Source organism: Astyanax mexicanus, chromosome 1 (assembly GCF_023375975.1).
Source record: "Astyanax mexicanus isolate ESR-SI-001 chromosome 1, AstMex3_surface, whole genome shotgun sequence".
NCBI lineage: Eukaryota > Metazoa > Chordata > Actinopteri > Characiformes > Acestrorhamphidae > Astyanax > Astyanax mexicanus.
Window position 1 is genome coordinate 117,122,550 of NC_064408.1, and position 20,667 is coordinate 117,143,216.

At 35.6% G+C, this 20,667-nt stretch overlaps 1 protein-coding gene across 2 annotated transcripts in view; it reads right to left on the bottom strand.

Annotated features, from left to right (window-relative positions):
* Positions 1-20,667, bottom strand: part of csmd3a (CUB and Sushi multiple domains 3a) — a 777,572-nt gene that overhangs the window by 371,156 nt on the left and 385,749 nt on the right. For both annotated transcript variants that reach the window (XM_049467549.1, XM_049467548.1), the window contains exons 25-26: positions 10,638-10,764; positions 6,352-6,554 (exon numbers count right to left, since the gene is read on the bottom strand). In XM_049467549.1, the coding sequence (XP_049323506.1) occupies positions 6,352-6,554; positions 10,638-10,764 (330 nt within the window). The remainder of the gene's footprint in view (positions 1-6,351; positions 6,555-10,637; positions 10,765-20,667) is intronic.

Sequence of the window (20,667 nt, forward strand, 5' to 3'; positions counted from 1 at the left end):
GTGTGTAGTCCAGGTCCAGAAAGTAAAAATCCAGCCTGGGGTTTTGTTCCAACTGCCTGGGTGGCTCTGCTGCAGTGCAGCCAACAAAACCCTGCGGTAGATTTTTACTGTCTAGACCTGGACTACCCACCTCTATGTGTAAGTAACTAGGTTTAAATAGGATCTCCGGTGGATTTGGTGTTTTACAGAGACTCTAAAACTAGGTCAGTGGCTGAACTGCACGTATCAGGCCATTACACATGTTGTAAAGTAACATATGACATTGCAAAGACTGTTATTAGTGTAAAAATGTTGAAATCCTATCGTTTTTCCCCCATCCACTCAAATTACAGGAATAAAACCTTTCATTTTTTACCTTACTTTCACTTTAAACACATGAATAAACTGTATTTTTTTTAAATAATAAAAAAATGTCATTTGCATTCACTGCAAAAATCTAAATCTTAGCAAGTAAAATGATCTAATTTAAAGCTAATAAACAGTGTTTTTTATGATAGGATTGATAAGATGACAATAAAGAACTTTATGAACATTATGTAGCAAATTTTTTAATCTTATTTTGCCATTATATTTTAAGTATAAATGGATTATAATTGCTATTCTCCTTATCTTAAAATAGCTAAATTAAACTTAAACTATTTTAATATTGGCTTCACACTAGTTTTATTGTGCTTGCACAGTTTTGCCTGCCTTGAAAAAAAAAATTGAAAAATGTATGAAAATTAATGCTTCCTTAAACACACACACACACACACACACACACACACACACACACACACACAAACTAAATCTTAGAACGTGAATAAAGAGCTTAACCTTATGTATTAATATAATATTTTTTTAAAACTTATTTTGCCATTACATTTTAAGTATAACTGGATTATAAGGTTAAAAGCACTATAAAAGTTGTCTACTATTTTTGCTACTCTCCTATCTCCTATGTCTGTAATTTTAAAATAGCTTAAATTAATATTAAACTCTTCTGATATTGGTTTTACACTAATTTTATTGTGCTTACACAGCTTTGCCTCCCTTGAACATACATAGATTAAAAATAATAATAATAATGCTTCCTTACACACACACACGCACACACACACACACACACACACACACAAAATGAAATCTTAGAAAGTGAAAATATCTAATTTCAGGGAAATATTTTTTTTTTCTAATAAGATGACAATAAAGAACTTAACTTAATGTAGAATTTTTATTTTTATCTTATTTTGCGATTATATTTTAAGTATAACTGGATTATAAGGTTAAAAAAAAGCATTATCAAAGCTGCTTGATATTCTTGCTATTCTCGTATTTCCTATTTCTCTTATCTTAAAATAGCTAAATTAAACTTAAACTCTTCTGATATTGGTTTCACACTAGTTTTATTGTGTTTGCACAGCTTTGCCTCCTTTGAACATAAATTGATTAAAAAATAATTAAAATGAATGCTTACTTAAATAGACACACACATATAAAAAGCAAAATCTTAGCAAGTGAAAAAATCTAATTTAAAGCTAATAAATGTTTTGTTTCTTTTTTTTTGATAAGATGACAATAAAGAACTTACCTTAATGTACCAATATTTTTTTAACTAATTTTGCTATTATATTTGAAGTATAACTGGATTATATGGTTAAAAAAAGCAGTATAAAAGCTGCTTGCTATTTTTGCTACTCTCCTATCTCCTATCTCTCTTATTTTAAAATAACTAAATTAAACTTAAACTGTATTGATATTGGTTTCACGCTAGTTTTATTATGTTTGCACAGCTTTGCCTCACTTGAAAATAAATTAATTGAAAAATTAATAAAAAAAAATTAATGCTTCTTAAAACACACACAAACACAAAAACACTAAATCTTATGAAGTGAAATAAAAAATAAAAAATAGTGTTTTTTTTCTGATAAGATGACAATAAAGAACTTAATGTTATGTAGCAATGTTTTTTTTTTACTTATTTTGCTATTATATTTGAAGTATAACTGGATTATAAAAGGTTTAAAAAAGGTTAGAATTATTGCTATTCTCCTTATCTTAACATAGCTAAATTAAACTAAAACTGTATTGATATTGGTTTCACACTAGTTGGATTGTGGTTGCACGGCTTTGCCTCACTTGAAAATAAATTAATTGAAAAATTAACAAAAAAAGATTAATGCTTCCTAATACACACACACACACAAATTAGAATTAGAATTAGAAAGTGAAAATATCTAATTTCCAGGATTTAAACAAAAAAAAAACTGATAAGATTACAATAAAGAACTTAACTTTATGTTGCAGTATGATTATTTAATCCTTTTTTATTCATTATATTTAAAGTATAACTGGATTATAAGGTTAAAAAAGGTTAGAATTCTTGCTATTCTCCTTATCTTAACATAGCTAAATTATACTTTTAATTGATATTGGTTTCACACTAGTTTTATTGTGCTTGCATGGCTTTGTGCATGGCTAATTGTTTTGCCTTACTAAGCATTGTTTAAGAATAGTTTGCTTAGAAGCTCTTTTAAATTGTAGAGAATTTCATATTTTGCACTTAACCACCTTATATTTCAAGAAGACATAATGATATATGATGTAAAGTTTGCACATTATGGAAGAATGCTCAGCATTAGCATGAACTAATTTTCTTAATTAATCATGGAAATAAACCAATCAGTGTTTTATTGTGACTTTGGAGCGTTCATATCTTAACAGTTCAGCACTTTTGTGCGTCTCAGCAGAGGAAACTGCAGTGAAGGGACGCCAGCAGCTCATTTAAGGGAACAGTAATGTTATTTTATTCTTTATTCTGTTTATTGTTGAGATAAAAGTTGGGTTTGCCCTCTGTAGTCGTGTTGGATGACTCAGAGCCTTTCTCCCCAGTTACCCAATTGCCCCTATTTCTATGAACTCTCCTTATAAAGAACAAACATAGCAATGGTGGAGGAGGAGGCTGTGAAAATGTATATAATACATAACTAAACGAGGCAGTAAAGTAATATACTCAGAGTAATCAACTACTGGAATATTCTCTAAACTTGTCCTATTAATTCCCGCAGTACAGCTCTGTTCTGTTTGCATCTGTAATCTTTCAGAGAGCATGCACACATATGCATTTAATGAACGCGTTCCAGTACAGGCGGAATGTTCTGCTCGTATCTATATCTATGTTTAGCGATGAGTATAGATTAACCTTTAGTTTGACAGGTTATTCTTGCTGCTGGTGCATGACAACCATCACAGCAGCAGCTGAAACCAACCTGACTTTCCTACAGATACAGAACTTAATAGGGACCTTACTTACAGGGGTTGCACAATGAAACTGAAACACCTGGTTTTAGAGCACAATAATTTATTGTGGGGACGGACAGTTCTGGTGGAAACAGGAGAGTTGAGGTGCACATTGAATTTTGCCGTGATTTGATCAGCCGTGGTTTTATGTTTTTTGGATACAATCCGGGTTAGCACCCGAACATCCCTTTCAGACAGCTTCCTCTTACAGCGTCCACAGTTAATCCTGTTGGATGTGGTCGGTCCTTCTTGGTGGTATGCTGACATTACCCTGGATACCGTGGCTCTTGATACATCACAAAGACTTGCTGTCTTGGTCACAGATGCTCCAGCAAGACGTGCACCAACAATTTGTTCTCTTTTGAACTCTGGTATGTCACCCATAATGTTGTGTGCATTGCAATATTTTGAGCAGAACTGTGCTCTTACTCTGCTAATTGAACCTTCACACTCTGCTCTTACTGGTGCAGTGTGCAATTAATGAAGATTGGCCACCAGGCTGCTCTAATTTAGCCATGAAACCTCCCACACTTAAAATGACAGGTGTTTCAGTTTCATTGTCCAACCCCTGTCTATTCACATTATATTCACAGCTCATATTTTAACATTGTTTCATTTATTTTCCCATTTTCACAGGAATCAGACCAGATAAATGCACTGACATGTCGAAAGATAGCAGTATGATAGCAGTTGATCACATGGGGTCCTATCTTGTGATGCTCATAATTTTCCTTTGTAAATCATTGGTTGTTCAGATCAGCAATTTCAGTTAAATATACCGTATAGCAGAGGAACACAGTGATATTTGAGAAGTAAAATGAAGTTTATAGGATTTACAGAAAGTGTGCAATAATTCTTTAAACAAAACTAGGCATTAATAGTGCATACATTTGGGCACACTTATCGTTTTATTGATTTGAATACTTTTTGCACTAATTATTAAAACACAATATTAGTTTAGCAAGCTCATTGACCCTTGACCTACATACACAGGTGAATCCTGAGGATTATAAGCAAAGGTTAAGGAGCCAATCGCATGTTTTTCTCCTCTACGCATCTTCTTTTCAAATGAGCTGAAAACAAAGACTGTTCAACATCATGGTTTAGAGGAAGGAAACAAAAATGCTCAATAATCTCAGAGATTTCAGCTGATCAGTTTCCACTGTGAGGAACAGAGGGACGAAATGAAATATCCACAGGCACAGTTCTAGTTAAGACCTAAATTCTGAGAAAAATCTCAGATAATCAGAGGAGAAGGATGGTGAGAACAGTTATAATCAACCTACAGACCTCCAGAGCTCCAAACACCTACAGTACAACATCATCTTGCTGCAGATGGAGTCACTGTGCATCGTTCACTTTTCACTATTCAGCACACTTTACACAAGGAGAGGCTGTATGGGAGAGTAATTAACCCTTGTGTGGTGTTCGGGTCTGTGGGACTCAAACTCATTGGCATTGGCTCATTTTTTGTGAAAAACATATATCAAAACACATTTTCGATGAACACACACTGTACACAACCCCCCCCCCCCCCCCACCCTACACATGTATATTACATACAGTATGTTTGGCCAAGGGCTAATAAACATTGCTTCATTTGTAAATTTGAAACTAAACAAATTGTCTACTCATATCTTGAGTTTAATTCATTTTCTTTTACATTTTATTAACAAACTAATAAAAAAAGAGTAGCACTTTTTGAAAGAAATGTAACATAAGAAAGGTAAAGGACAAATATTAACCATGTAAGCTGTTTATATTGCTTGCAATTTAGGTGAAGCGAGCATGTGTAAAGCATTTTAATGTAGAATTGATTAATTTTGCTGAATTAAATACAAGTAACAAAGTAAACGAGTAACAAAAATATGAACACCACACAAGGGTTAATGCAGAAAAAGCCTTTTCTGAGCTCACGCCACAAACAGAGTCGCTTGAGGTATGCTAAAGCTAAAGCACATTTAGACAAGCCAGCTTCATTTTAGATTTTGGAATAAGGTTCTGTGGACTGATGAAGCTAAATTGAGTTATTTGGAGGGAGGTTATTTATGCATGGTGGAAAATAAAGAACACAGCATTCCAACACAAACACTTTACTGCTCCCCACAGTAAAATCTGGTGGTGGTGGTCCATCATGCTGTGGGGCTGTGTGATCAGTGCAGGTTCTGGGGAATCTTGTTAAAGTTGAGGGTCTCATGGGTTCCAGTCAATATCAGCAGATTCTTGAGAACAATGTTGAAGAATCAGTGAGAAAGTTGAAGTTAAAGCTGTGCCGGGGCTGGATACTTCAACAAGACAATGACCCTAAACACTAAACACTGTTTGAAATCTACTAAAACATTCATGAAGAGGAACACAGAAGTACAACGTTCTGGAATGATCATCTCAGATCATCTCAGACCCCAGACCTGAATATTATTGAAATATAATCTGTGGTGTGATTTGAAGCAGCTGTTGATGATCAGAAACCTGAATCAAACCTGACTGAACTGGAGATTTATTGTTTTATAAAGAAGAATGATCCAAAATACCTTTAATCAATAGCTTCAACCAGACTCTGATTGGAAGCTACGGGAAGAGTTTAGAGGGAGTTTTCCTGCTAAAGGAGGATCTACTAAATATTAAATATTGATGTCATTTTTTTTCTGTTGGGGCCCAAATTAATGCTCCAACCTAATTTAGTTTAAAGAATTGTTGCACACTTTCTGTAAATCGTATGAACTTCCATTCACTTCTCAAATATCACTGTGTTTATCTGCTATATATGACATATTTAACTGCTTTAAATTGCTGATCTGAACAACCAATGACTTGGGCCCAAACTTTTTTATACCACTGTATCTTGCGCCTGTGAACAGTCCATTTTCACGGCTTTGGTCTGCATCATTTAAGTAGCAATGCTGCTTGTTGTAAATATACAGTATCTACACCGATGGCCATGGTGGTCTCGAAATGTTGGTGTATTGCTATCTTGGCAACAGAAAACTGACTAAATTCAGATGTTCATTGCTATCTTGGAAGTGCATTTAATGCCTGAGTGCCCATTCACAAAGTTTACTTTAAAGCTCTTACTGGAGAAGTCGATAGCGAAGCCGGACTTGCTGATGTAGAAATCCGTCTCGAACTGGATGGTCACTACGTTGAGCGTGCTGTGTATCCCATCAGGCAACAGCGAGCCGCTCACTTCCCTCAGAGCCATCTCGTTCTCAGGACGTCCGTCCCACACCTTCAGGATGTCGTGAGACGCCTCGGTGTCGAATGCCAGAAACTGCAGGCTGTAAAGAAGCAAAACATGGAAAAAAAGATATCAAATTTATTAAAATTTTACAAATACCTGAGCTAAGTAAAATATCTGAAGGTTAGCTTGCCCTTGTCTTGTGTTTTAAACCGTTATAAAGTCTTTTTTTAAGGCTTTTTTTAAGTGTATTTACATCAGCGCAATATTAAATCTGCAGTAAATTACAGGTTACGGCTTTATCAGATTACAGTATTCAAAACAGCTGATTACTGTGTACGACTGTATTACTGTAATTTTGCTGCCCAGCTGACAGCGAAGTTACAGCATAGAGCAGATCAGGGCACAGGTTCAAGTACAACATGCATAAACATAATCTAGCATTCATCTGCAGTCAAGAGAGGCTGGAAATGAAATGTTGTGTTATTAATTATACCAGCATTGTCTAGAGCAGGGGTCACCAACCTTTTTGAACCTGAGAGCTACTTCTTGGGTACCAATTAATGCGAAGGGCTACCAGTTTGATACACACTCGTGAAATTACAAATTTTCTCAATTTACCTTTAATTATATGTTATTATTAATAATTAATGACATTCATCTATGTGAAGACACAGATATCAATAGGCAACACTATTATTATAAATCTCTGCAAGTGTTTACATTTTATATTATATTTTAATATAATATTACATATTATATTACATTATATTGTATAATAATATATAAACTATAGGCTATCTCTAAGCTAATATTAATGTAATATAATCTAAAATTACATCAATGCAACTGTGATTTAAAAAAAAAAGAATAGCAACAAAAATGCTATTTTTAGACCAGGCCTGCGGGCTACTCATAAGGTCCTTGCGGGCTACCTGGTGCCCGCGGGCACCATGTTGGTGACCCCTGGTCTAGAGATATAAAACAATATAAAACAGTTATATTTTTACAGTTATATTTACTGTGAGTTTTCTGTCAATCTCACATTTCTTAGTCTGTGCATGAGTGAAAAAAAAATCCTCCTAGAAGAAAATAAGTGTGTAGCGTTTGTAGCAATACTAAAACTGAAGGATATAAATGTCACACCTCACCCTCCCAGATTTAGCTCTACCTGCGATCTCTAGCCTTTGGGCTGCGATACCCAGAAGGCACCTCACAGTGACATCACATGAAACTGCAAACGACACTACCAGGAAGCTCATCACCTGAGTATTGGTTTCACCTGTTCACCTCACTATATATATATATATATATATATATATATATATATATATATATATATATATATCCTCCTGAGAACCAGCTTTAGCTTGCGATTAGTTCAGAGAAATAAAGGGTACGGGAACAGCACTTTATCTGAGGAGCTCCTGCTGCTGTTCCTCACTGTATGAACGTTTTTTTTTATCAGATTAAAATAGAAAAACAACAGCAAACAGGTGGGGAGGGATGGGTGTGGGTAAGGTGGATGGGATTTAAAAGATAAACATTGTCCGTTTTTGTAACTTTCAAAAACTTTGAAAACTTGAAAAACAACAGCAAACAGCAACTATTCACTCAGAGAAAAAAACAAGACCAATGGAATTGCTCAATCAATCTACAGAGAAAAGTTCTGAGTACAGAACCATTTCCTTCATTTATTCATAAAAAAATTACTTTGTCTTTGTACAAGAAGGAATTTCTGCAACAATGTCCTCAATATGTCCTCAAATGGGGACAAATCATTTTATTTAGTTTATTTTAATGATTTAATTGAGTGTAATGTTGGCATTTGACCACAATATGTTACAGATATTGTGATATTGCCTTGCTATGTATGACCCTTGGACTGTGTTTATCGTGTTTGGTATGTTTACTCCCTCTTGCTGCTGTTTACCAGTCTTGACCTGCTCATTTTGACTACTCTTTTGCCCACTACTTTACTTAATAAATTACTTTGTTTGCAACAGCGTGTGTCTAAAATCTGTCCAGCCATGACAGTAAATGACAGTTGATCTTCAAGATCTTCTGAATGACGTATGTTAATATTGCAGCTTGATGTGCTAAAAAAAAAAAAAAGCCACAGCGTTAAGTTTGGCTTTTATATGACGTTTATGTCCAGCCTCATTCTGTGTGTTTATTGGCTGTTTGCAAAGTAAAAAAATCTGTTTATTGTATTACCTAACACATTAAAATTCTGAGTTCTCCCTTTATCTGATAATAAAAGTTCAAGTAAATGTATTAATCTAATTAGTGACGGACTGTGATGCCAAGCAAAAATTGCATTATGAACTACTATTTTTTTATATATATATTTTGATTATTAATTTGTATAAGACAAAAAATCTTATATCCCAGCTTAATCACTTTTTATTCTCACTTTATATTTAAAAAAATATTGATTTTTTTATCATATTGTATCTATAGTGTATATTTTATATTTATATGTAGCCAAATGCTAACAGAATTAAACTCAACTAAGTTTAGTCTTACATTTTTACTTCTAAATCTCAATTTGATTTCAGTTTGATGAGGAAACCTAGATTTTTATACAATTTCTTAGTTTTCTCAGCTCTGCAAGTGAGAAGTACTTTGTAATAATAAAAAATTATGAAATTTATTTATCAAAAAGTTAACTCAACTTAGTTTAGTCAAAAAAATATTTACAGTCAGATGTCTTCTAGGGCCAGTTGTTCAAAAAATGTAATCCGGATCAAAATTATCCAGATTTGGTAATCACATTTTTTGCTATCCAGGATCAGGTGATCTGTCTTACTGTTAAGCCAGTTTTTCAAAGCAAAATTGGATTGGATCAACCTGATCCAGAAACACAGTTTTCAGGATTACCTAATCCGGATTACCAGCTATGTAAAAAACAGAACCAGAAACAACAGGGGTTGATGACTCTTTTTCTTGCCGTAACAAGATACTGCTTATTGCAAAACAATACGAGCAATTGAGCGTTTAAATGGAGTTCTGCAGAGATGCTTTGCATGACCTTAACTATTTGCGAGTCGAACCACAGGGAGCATGCAACATAACACTTGCATGTATTGTCCTGCCCAACGTTGCTACCAGACGCAATGTCCCTCTCTGTGATGTTCATGATGCACCTGAGCCTGTTGAAGAACCAGAACAAACTCTGGTGTTCTTTTCAATTGTTCGAAATTATTTTTGACAGCTTCATATCTGATAAATGTTTCTTTGACATTAATATACAGTGATGAATGACAGTGACGTAGATGAAAAAATGAATGTATTATTTTTGTTTGTTATTGAAATCTTTTGAGGGGTTTATTTAATGGGGTCAAGATTGTTTTTATTTTTACGTTACTATAGTAAAAGGCTTAACTGGTAGCCAATGTCTACTTTATCACTGTAACGGTTAAACAGGCCAAGTGCAAAATAAAAGTAAATGTATATACACTAAATTGTACAAATGTATTTTTTTTTTACTTTAAAACTTTGATTTTAAAGTTTTACCACATTTTCTTCATGAAATCCACTTTGAAATTCTACCCCTTGTTGAGATCAGGGTAATCCTGTTTTTTTGGAACAACAGAAACTGAAGGTTTGATCCATTTACAAACTAGGATTGGATTACGTGATCTGATCCGATTTCAGAATGCTTCCTTTCCTTTTGAACAACCCGTTTTTCAGATTTGATCCAATCCGATAACCAAAATCCGATCAGATTTCCTCTGAACAACTGGCCCCTAGGCTTAAATTGAATCCAGGTTTGAGTTCTGTGGGGTCTCGTTTAAAGTCTCCATCAGCGTGGCCTCTATTCCAGCTCTGTATTTTGATCATGGACTGTAATAGGCGGACATCTTTAATCTAAGCATTTAATTCCTTCTGGGTCAGCGCAGCACCCATCAGCTAAACTTCAATTAACTCCACTCTCTGCTGGTAATTCCTCGCTGATTCTCTTTTAATCAGACACCTAAATACATGTTTCAGCCGGGCCCCGGCGTCCGCTCTGAGCCGCCGCTCTGATAGCGCTTCAGGTGGCGTCGGCTATGATCAAAGGTGCGTAATGAGATTTGGCGGCGTGATTTCAGCAGAAGCTGGAGCTAGTCCCGACCTTCATCTCTTCTTAATGAACTTGTGGAGCCGTATTTAGACATGCAGGTAATTAATGAGGTACCTGACGGTGTTGCCCGAGTCCACCTCGATGGTCCACGTGCAGCGGAGGTTGTTGTCGTAAGGGAAGGGGTATCCAGGAGACAGTATCCGCCCAGACGATTCACCTTTAAAACTTCCTCCACACTCCGCTACAAAAGAGTTAAACAAAAAAAAAAAACAGGTTATTAGAAGCTTCAGGAACTGCTAACAATGAAAAAACATGAGATTGTACACTAAATACACTGTAATAAAATAATGTGAAGTCAGGCCAACTCAAAATTCTACTCAAAATGATATACTTATTGATAACAGAGCATTTTTTTTAAAGATTTTTTAACCTTTCAGCCCTCAAAACGTCCAAAAAATGACTCAAAAATACAAAAAAATGTTTATTGAATGATTATTTCTTTACACAAAAAATAATAATATTCCCAGCTTAATGACTTTAAAAGCTTAATTTTTATATTTTATTTAATTTTTGTATCATATGGTCTCTATACTGAACTGAGGTAAAGCTAAAGCTCACCTAACACACGAATTTCTGTATTTGTGGAGCGTTCCCATGTCCAAATTTAAAACTGTGACCAAATGCTAGGGGTTAAAAAGGTCATTTTTAGGATACTGTTTAGCTTTTATTAAACTTTTGTCTCATATTGTCTCTATATTTAACTGAAGTAAAGCAAAAACTCAAAGCATTTTTGAATTCCTGAATTTTTGGAGTGTTCCCATATCCAACTTCAAAACTGTGATAAGGGTTAAAAAGGTCATTATCCGGATACTGTGCCTTTCGGCCCATAAAAGTTCCACAAAATGACACAAAAAGTTTAAATATTTTGAGACTTCAGACTACACACAAAAAAATATTCCCAGCTTAATCACTTTTTATTTTTATCTTTTATTAAAAAAAATAAATAAAAATATTTCTTATCTTATATTGTAGAAGCTGAATGCTAAAAACACAAAAACTTAATTTTTTGGAGTTTTCCCATATCCAACTTTAAAAATAATGGCTAAATGCTAAGGGTTAAAAAGGTCATTATTGGGATATTGTACCTTTCGCAGTAGCTAAATGCTAACAACAGGTCCAACTTTAGGACTGTGGCTAAATGATAAGGGTTAAAAAGGTCAATATCAGGATACTGTACCTTTTGGCCCTCCAAACAATGACAAATTCCATTGAATTATTTGTAGACTTTAGACTACACAAAAAAATAATATTCCCAGCTTAATCACTTCTTATTTTTTATCTTTTATTTAAATGTGGCCTCATATTGTCTAAACTGAGGTAAAGCTAAGGGTTAAAAAATTTCACTATCAGGAATACTGGATACAGGATACAGGCCCTCAAAACTTCCACAAAATGACTTAAAAATTCTAAATATGTTGAGTATATATTTGTACAAGATACCAGACTACACAAAAAAAAAATCATATTCCCAGCTTAATCAATTTTTTTATCTTTTATTTAAAAAATATAAAAAGAACAATCTCATATTGTCTCTATATTTTACTGATATAAAACTAAAACTCACAAGTAGAAGTGAATGCTGAATGCTAAAAACACAAATTCTTAAATTTTTGGAGTTTTCCCATATCCAACTTTAAAAATAATTGCTAAATGCTAAAGGTTAAAAAGGTCATTATTGGGATATTGTACCTTTCGACCCATAATATTTTTTTTTTTTTAAATATTGATTATTTATTTGTACAAAACTTCAGAATACACACGAAAAATATTCCCAGCTTAATCACTTTTCATTTTTGATCTTTGATTTAAATGTGGGCTCATATTGTCTCTATATTAAACTGAGGTAAAGCTAAGGGTTAAAAAGGTCACTATCAGGATACTGAATTTAGGATACAGGCCCTCAAAACTTTTACCAAATGAATATTTTGATTATTTATTTGTATAAAACTTCAGACTACACACAAAAAAATCATATTCCCAGCTTAATCCCTTTTTATTTTATTTTTTATTTAAAGTTTGTCTCATATGGTCTCTATATTTAGCTGAGGTAAAGGGTTAAAATGGTCACTATCACTATCACAAAATGACTAAAATTCTAAATATTTTGACTTTAGACTACTCAAAAAAATCAAATCCCCAGCTTAATCACTTTTTATTTTTATGTTTTATTTCAGTTTATTTAATTTTTTTATTTAAATTTTCTGACTACACAGAAAAATATTATTTTCCAGCTTAATCACTTTTTATTTTAATCTTTCATTAAAAAAAATATTAAATGTTTTTTTTCCTCTTATATATCTCTCTATATATGAGAAAAAATAGATTCATCTGCTGCAAAAGGAGACCGCATCACACCCGCCCAGTTTAAAATGATTCTTGCGCATGCTCGGTACAATTACCCATTCTCACCAGAGAGGGCCCTAAATACCCCAAATCCCAAAACTTACAGACATCAGCTTTACCTAATTTTCTATTAATTACTTTGTATATTAATATTTAATGTATTAAAACAATTAAAGGACACGTATGGAATTATGTAGTAAACTGTAAAGAAGTGTTTGTCCTCCAGAATCCCCTAATCTTAACCTGATCAACTGAGATGGTGATTTGAGGTGATTTGGGATGAGCTGGAGCTTCACAGCATGAAGGAAAAGCAGCAGCTATTGTTCAGCACCTCCAGAAACTCCTTCAAGATGCTTAGAAAACTATTCCAGGTGACTCTACATGTGTATTTAGTATTTAAGACTATATTAAATCTATACATTTTTACACAGTGTAGCTTTAGTATAGTCTTCAATATTACAAAAAAATCCTAAAAAGAAAGAAAACACATTAAATAAAAACAGGTGTGCCCAAACTTTTGACTTGTACTGTATATATTTGACAGAAATGCCGGGACTTTTTTCTTCAAAGGCCACATGCCTCAAACACAGGGGCCCTGAAGCGCAGGGAGCTCATAATGTGAAAAGGGCTGATATTAATTCACATATGAGCTGATAGTTTAGTGAGTATAGAAGAGCACGGCGTAGCTGCGTGGATAAGCGCAGCTACAGGCTGCAGACGCCCGCGCTGCGGACGCGTCTTCACTGTGCGACTGCTCTCAGCGGGGGCTCCAATAAAAGTCATGCTATATGAACACATGTAGCTCTTTCACTCAACATACGTCTGACTGCTGGCTGAAAACAGCTGGATTATAATAGCGGGGAAACCTTTGGGGACACTTGATATTTATGAGAGACAATGTACGGATTTACAGCACAGACCAGCATTTATAGCAGCTATTTAATCTTTGTGTTATATTTAATTATACTGATTAATTTAAAAAACAAACAAACAAACAAATGCAAAATTGAAATCATATTTCAGAGATTTTTTGCACTATAAGGCCCTACTCCTAAACTACTCCCAAACTCCTACTCCCAAACTACTGCCACACTACTCCTAAATTACTACTAAATTACTCCTAAACTACTCCCAAACTACTCCCAAACTCCTACTCCCAAACTACTGCCACACTACTCCTAAATTACTACTAAATTACTCCTAAACTACTCCCAAACTACTCCCAAACTCCTACTCCCAAACTACTGCCACACTACTCCTAAATTACTACTAAATTACTCCTAAACTACTCCCAAACTACTCCCAAACTCCTACTCCCAAACTACTGCCACACTACTCATAAATTACTACTAAATTACTCCTAAACTACTCCCAAACTACTTCCAAACTCCTACTCCCAAACTCCTACTCCCAAACTACTGCCACACTACTCCTAAATTACTACTAAATTACTCCTAAACTACTCCCAAACTCCTACTCCCAAACTACTGCCACACTACTCCTAAATTACTACTAAATTACTCCTAAACTACTCCCAAACTCCTACTCCTAAACTACTCCCAAACTCCTACTCCCAAACTACTGCCACACTACTCCTAAATTACTACTAAATTACTCCTAAACTACTCCCAAACCCCTACTCCTAAACTACTCCCAAACTACTCCCAAACTCCTACTCCTAAACTACTCCCAAACTCCTACTCCCAAACTACTGCCACACTACTCCTAAATTACTACTAAATTACTCCTAAACTACTCCCAAACTCCTACTCCTAAACTATTCCCAAACTACTCCTAAATTACTACTAAATTACTCCTAAACTACTCTCAAACTACTCCCAAACTCCTACTCACAAACGTCTGCCACACTACTCCTAAATTACTACTAAATTACTCCTAAACTACTCCCAAACTACTCCCAAACTACTGCCACACTACTCCTAAATTACTACTAAATTACTCCTAAACTACTCCCAAACTACTCCCAAACTCCTACTCCCAAACTCCTACTCCTAAACTACTCCCAAATTCCTACTCCCAAACTCCTACTCCCAAACTACTGCCACACTACTCCTAAATTACTACTAAATTACTCCTAAGCTACTCCCAAACTCCTACTCCTAAACTATTCCCAAACTACTCCTAAATTACTACTAAATTACTCCTAAACTACTCCCAAACTCCTACTCCCAAACTCCTACTCCTAAACTACTCCCAAACGACTCCTAAATTACTCCTAAATTACTACTAAATTACTCATAAACTACTCCCAAACTACTCCCAAACTCCTACTCCCAAACTCCTACTCCTAAACTACTCCCAAACTACTCCCAAACTCCTACTCCCAAACTACTGCCACACTACTCCTAAATTACTACTAATTACTCCTAAACTACTCCCAAACTCCTACTCCTAAACTACTCTCAAACTACTCCTAAATTACTACTAAATTACTCCTAAACTACTCCCAAGCTCCTACTCCCAAACTCCTACTCCCAAACTACTCCTAAATTACTACTAAATTACTCCTAAACTACTCCCAAACTACTCCCAAATTCATACTCCTAAACTCCTACTCCTAAACTACTCCCAAACTACTCCCAAACTCCTACTCCCAAACTACTGCCACACTACTCCTAAATTACTACTAATTACTCCTAAACTACTCTCAAACTCCTACTCCTAAACTACTCCCAAACTACTCCTAAATCACTACTAAATTACTCCTAAACTACTCCCAAACTCCTACTCCCAAACTCCTACTCCCAAACTACTCCCAAACTACTCCTAAATTACTACTAAATTACTCTTAAACTACTCCCAAACTACTACTCCCAAACTACTGCCACACTACTCCTAAATTACTACTAAATTACTCCTAAACTACTCCCAAACTCCTACTCCTAAACTACTCCCAAACTACTCCTAAATTACTACTAAATTACTTCTAAACTATTCCCAAACTCCTACTCCTAAACTACTCCCAAACTACTCCTAAATTACTACTAAATTACTCCTAAACTACTCCCAAACTCCTACTCCCAAACTCCTACTCCCAAACTCCTACTCCTAAACTACTCCCAAACTACTCCTAAACTACTCCCAAACTCCTACTCCTAAACTACTCCCAAACTCCTACTCCTAAACTACTCCCAAACTCCTACTCCTAAACTACTCCCAAACTACTCCCAAACTCCTACTCCTAAACTACTCCCAAACTCCTACTCCCAAACTACTCCTAAACTACTCCCAAACTCCTACTCCTAAACTACTCCCAAATTACTCCTAAATTACTCCTAAACTACTCCTACTCCTAAACTACTCCCAAACTCCTACTCCTAAACTACTCTCAAACTCCTATTCCTAAACTACTCCCAAACTACTACTAAACTACTGTCAAACTACTCCTAAATTATTACTAAATTACTCCTAAACTACTCCCAAACTCCTACTCCTAAACTACTCACAAACTAATACTCCTAAAGTATAAGATTACCCATTAAAACTGAATATGCCATTCCAATAATAGATTCTATAATTCTTTAACACCTTTAGTATATAAGGATTTATAACTTGCTATTTGTTCACACTGTCTTCAGTGTTTTCTTACATTAATTGCAAATAAATACAAATAAAAACCACTAAATAAAAATCTATTTTAAAAAATCAATCGTTAAATGATGTAAGATTGATTGCTGTGAAACTCATTATGCCTTTACAGTATTTCCCTGGGTGACACATGCAAATTATTACAGGGGCCCTAACTTATACCTTGCCCAAGGCGCAATGCTTTGCTTATTGCTATCTTACACCCTGTCAACAGTCACACTATCTGCCTGCGTCTTTTAAATAGCAAATTAGTTTAGGAATATATATATGCTGATGGGTGTGGTGGTCTGGAGGTGAGGTGTGTTCAGGTACATTTCTTGGGTATTACTATCTTGGCAGTGGAAAACACAGGTGCGCCACTGACTGATTTAAACCTTGACAACAATCAACAGTCAGCTGTCCAGCACTTTAGCATCTTAGCTATTTAGCTCAGTGTGCATAAACAGAGAAGTGCTGCACTGTTAAGATACCGGTGCGCCAAAGTCAGAGCACACCTGTCTCTTGAAGTGAATGGCACTAAAGACACTATGATTGATTTATTTCACATTACGCCAAAAACACACCCATGATTAATTAAGAGAATTAGTACATGCCTTTTGCACGTTTCAAGCCGCACAAGGTGTACTTATCCTGTTGTTATGATAGCAAAGACAAAGTGGCACGCCTTAAATCAAGATGCATGGTACACGTTTGATGACTCCACTATAGATCACTAAAATAGGAAGCTTAGCTGCACTATAAAAAGGCTCTTAGAGGCTGCTTTTGGGTAGTGTTCCTCTTGGTGAGAGATCGTTAAACGTTAAACATGCCTTTAAAATACGTTTAAAATTATTTTTCCCAGTTAAAATACTTTAAAAGGGGGGCACATCATTGAACTAAGTGAAGCTGGATGGTCAAGTGCCATTTTTCAGCAGGATAATGCTCATCCACACCTGCCCAGCAAAGATTTTCTAGGAGTGTCTCTACCAGTGTAGAGTATATACAGTAAAATAAATAAGAAAGTAAAATAATAAGAATGTTGTTTGCTTTACATCATTGTTTTTCTTCCAGGATGAGGAGTTTTTATTAATAAAAACATGTTTTCCATGTTCCTCATTAGCGTAGGTGGATTTCTATTAAAACTTTATCTGGCAACACACTGCAATATTTTCATTTTTCCATTTTCCTGTGGGCGCTGCAGACGCTTTCCTGGGCTGGGCTGGAGAAATGGGGTTTAAATGGACTCCAGCCCTCATTGGGAACGTATTACAGATAAAAACTGGTTTTACAAGCACTTCGTTAGCGATACATTCACAGGTTATTGTTATCTTTGATGGTATGAGGTTTATCATCGCTCACCAGCCTCCCCCGCACTCCTGCTAACGCGGGGGACCGCCAGAACGCTAGCTCTGTCTGAACATGGCGTCGCCTTTAAGTGCACTTCTTCACTCGCCGTTAATTAATGTTAAAAATCTGCCCACATTATATATGAGATGAAGCCCACTCTGGAGGCAGGGGACCGCTGCATACATCACTGCACGAAGGAAGCCATTATCACATTCATCCTCACGCCTGTCAGAAAGTCCGGGACCACAAACCCAACATCATGGCTTACAGCGGCTCAGGCCTAATTACATTACAAGCAAGCAGCAGCTCCTTTACAGATAACAGTATATAATATACTGTTATCTCTGAAGAGGCTATATATATATATATATATATATATATATATATATATATATATATATATATATATATATATATATATATATATATATATATATATATATATATATATATTCTCCTTCAGGATTGTCTGGTAAACAGCAGAATTCCTGCTTCCATTTGTTACAGCAAGTTATCCAGATCCTGAAGCAGCAAAGCATGTCCAGATCATCACACTACCATCACCATGTTTTACGTTCAGTATGATGATCTTTTTCTGATATTATGTGTTAGTTTTAGTGTTTTTATCTTGGAATTCTCCCATGGAGACCATTTTCACCCAGTCTCTTTCTTATTATTGAATCAATACACTCATTAACCTTAACTGAGGCTTTAAGTGAGACCTGCAGTTCTTTAAATGTTGTTCTGGGTTCTTTTGGAACCTCCTGGATGAATTGTTCATGCCCTTTTGGAGTAATTTCTTCAGTGTTCCATGTTTTTTCTCCATTAGTGAATATTAATTGCTCTTACTGTGGTTTACTGGAGACCAAAAGCTTTAGAAATGACTTTGTAACCTTTTCCTTTTTACAAATGTCAATGACTTTTCGCCATCTGTTTTCTTCAGATAACAGCATGATTATCTGATATTAAAGTTTGTTTGATAATCTTAAATAAATATCAGTGTGACAAAAATGCAAAAACAAAATCAATCTGTAGGAGGTAAATACTTTTTCACACCACTGTAAAACCGTAATCACTGGATCTCAAATTATGTCTGAGCTTCTCAGTCTTTTAAAGAAAAGGTCTAAGTGGAAGAAAGGCTGAAGTGTGATTTGAGTTCACAGCTGGAAAACAGGATGGATCGTTCCGGTACATGATGTCAAGCACAACAGGTGGCCTGCAGATAACTGCATCTACTGGCCAGGAGGTCTGCGGTTCAAGCAGAGAAAATAAATGTCTCTTTTACACACTACCTGAAAAACTAACTGAAAATCAGCACTGAAAAGTTTGGAATTAGGGCTTTTAATAATACAAATACAGAACATTTTTACAACAATTAAATCCTGGAAAAGTTAAGACACTATCGGTTGTGTCTATAACGATAAACACAGCTGTAGATGATTCACAAAAACATTGAAAATGTTATAGTGAAACTAGAAAAGTTTTTATTAACAGAGTCAAGTCTCAAATCTTTGGTCACAAGTCAAGTCTCAAATCTTTGATTACAAGTCCAAGTCAAGACTCAAGTCTTTGATTACAAGTCCAAGTCAAGACTCAAATCTTTGGTCACAAATCAAGTTTCAAGTCTTTGCTCACAAGTCTAAGTCAAGACTCAAGTCTTTAATCACAATTCCAAGTCACGTCTCAAGTCTTAGAGCACGAGTCCAGGTCAAGTCTCAAGTCTTTGGGCACGAGTCCAAGCCAAGACTCAATCTTTGGGCATGAGTCCAAGTCAAGTCTCAATCTTTGGGCATGAGTCCAAGTCAAGTCTCAAGTCTTTAATCACATGTCCATATCAGGCATTAAATCTTTGGTCACAAGTCCGAGTCAAGTCTCAATCTTTGGGCACGAGTCCAAATCAAGACTTAATCTTTGGGCATGAGTCCAAATCAAGTCACAAGGCTTTGATCACAAGTCCAAGTCAAGTCTCAAGTCTTTGAGCACGAGTCCAGGTCAAGTCTCAAGTCTTTGGGCACGAGTCCAAGTCAAGTCACAAGGCTTTGATCACAAGTCAAAGTCAAGACTCAATTCTTAAGGCAGGAGTCCAAGTCAAGTCTCAAATCTTTGATCACAAGTCCAAGTCAAGTCTCAAGTCTTTGAGCATGAGTCCAGGTCAAGTCTCAAGTCTTTGATCAAGAGTCCAAGTCGAGTCTCAAGTCTTTGATCAAGAGTCCTAGTCGAGTCTTTGATCACAAGTCCTAGTCGAGACTCAATTCTTAAGGCAGGAGCCCAAGTCAAGTCTCAAGACTTTGAGCATGAGTCCTAGTCGAGTCTCAAGTCTTTAATCAAGAGTCCAAGTTGAGTCTCAAGTCTTTGATCAAGAGTCCAAGTCGAGTCTCAAGTCTTTGATCAAGAGTCCAAGTCAGACCTCAAATCTTTGGGCACGAGACCAAGTTAAGTCTCAAATCTTTGGTCACAAGTCCAAGTCAAGACTCAAGTTTTTAATCACAAGTCCAAGCCAAGTCTCAAGCCTTTGCTCACAAGTCTAAGTCAAGTCTCAAGTCTTTAATCACAAGTCCATATCAGGCCTTAAATCTTTGGGCATGAATTAAAGTCAAGTCTCAAGTCTTTGGGCACGAGTCCAAATCAAGCTTCAAGTCTTTGATCACAAGTCCTAGTCAAGTCTCAAATCTTTGATCAAGAGTCCAAGTCAGGCCTCAAACCTTTGGGCACAAGATCAAGTTAAGTCTCAAGTCTTTGGGCACGAGTCTGAATCAAGACTCAATCTTTCGGCATGAGTCCAAATGAAGTCACAAGGCTTTGATCA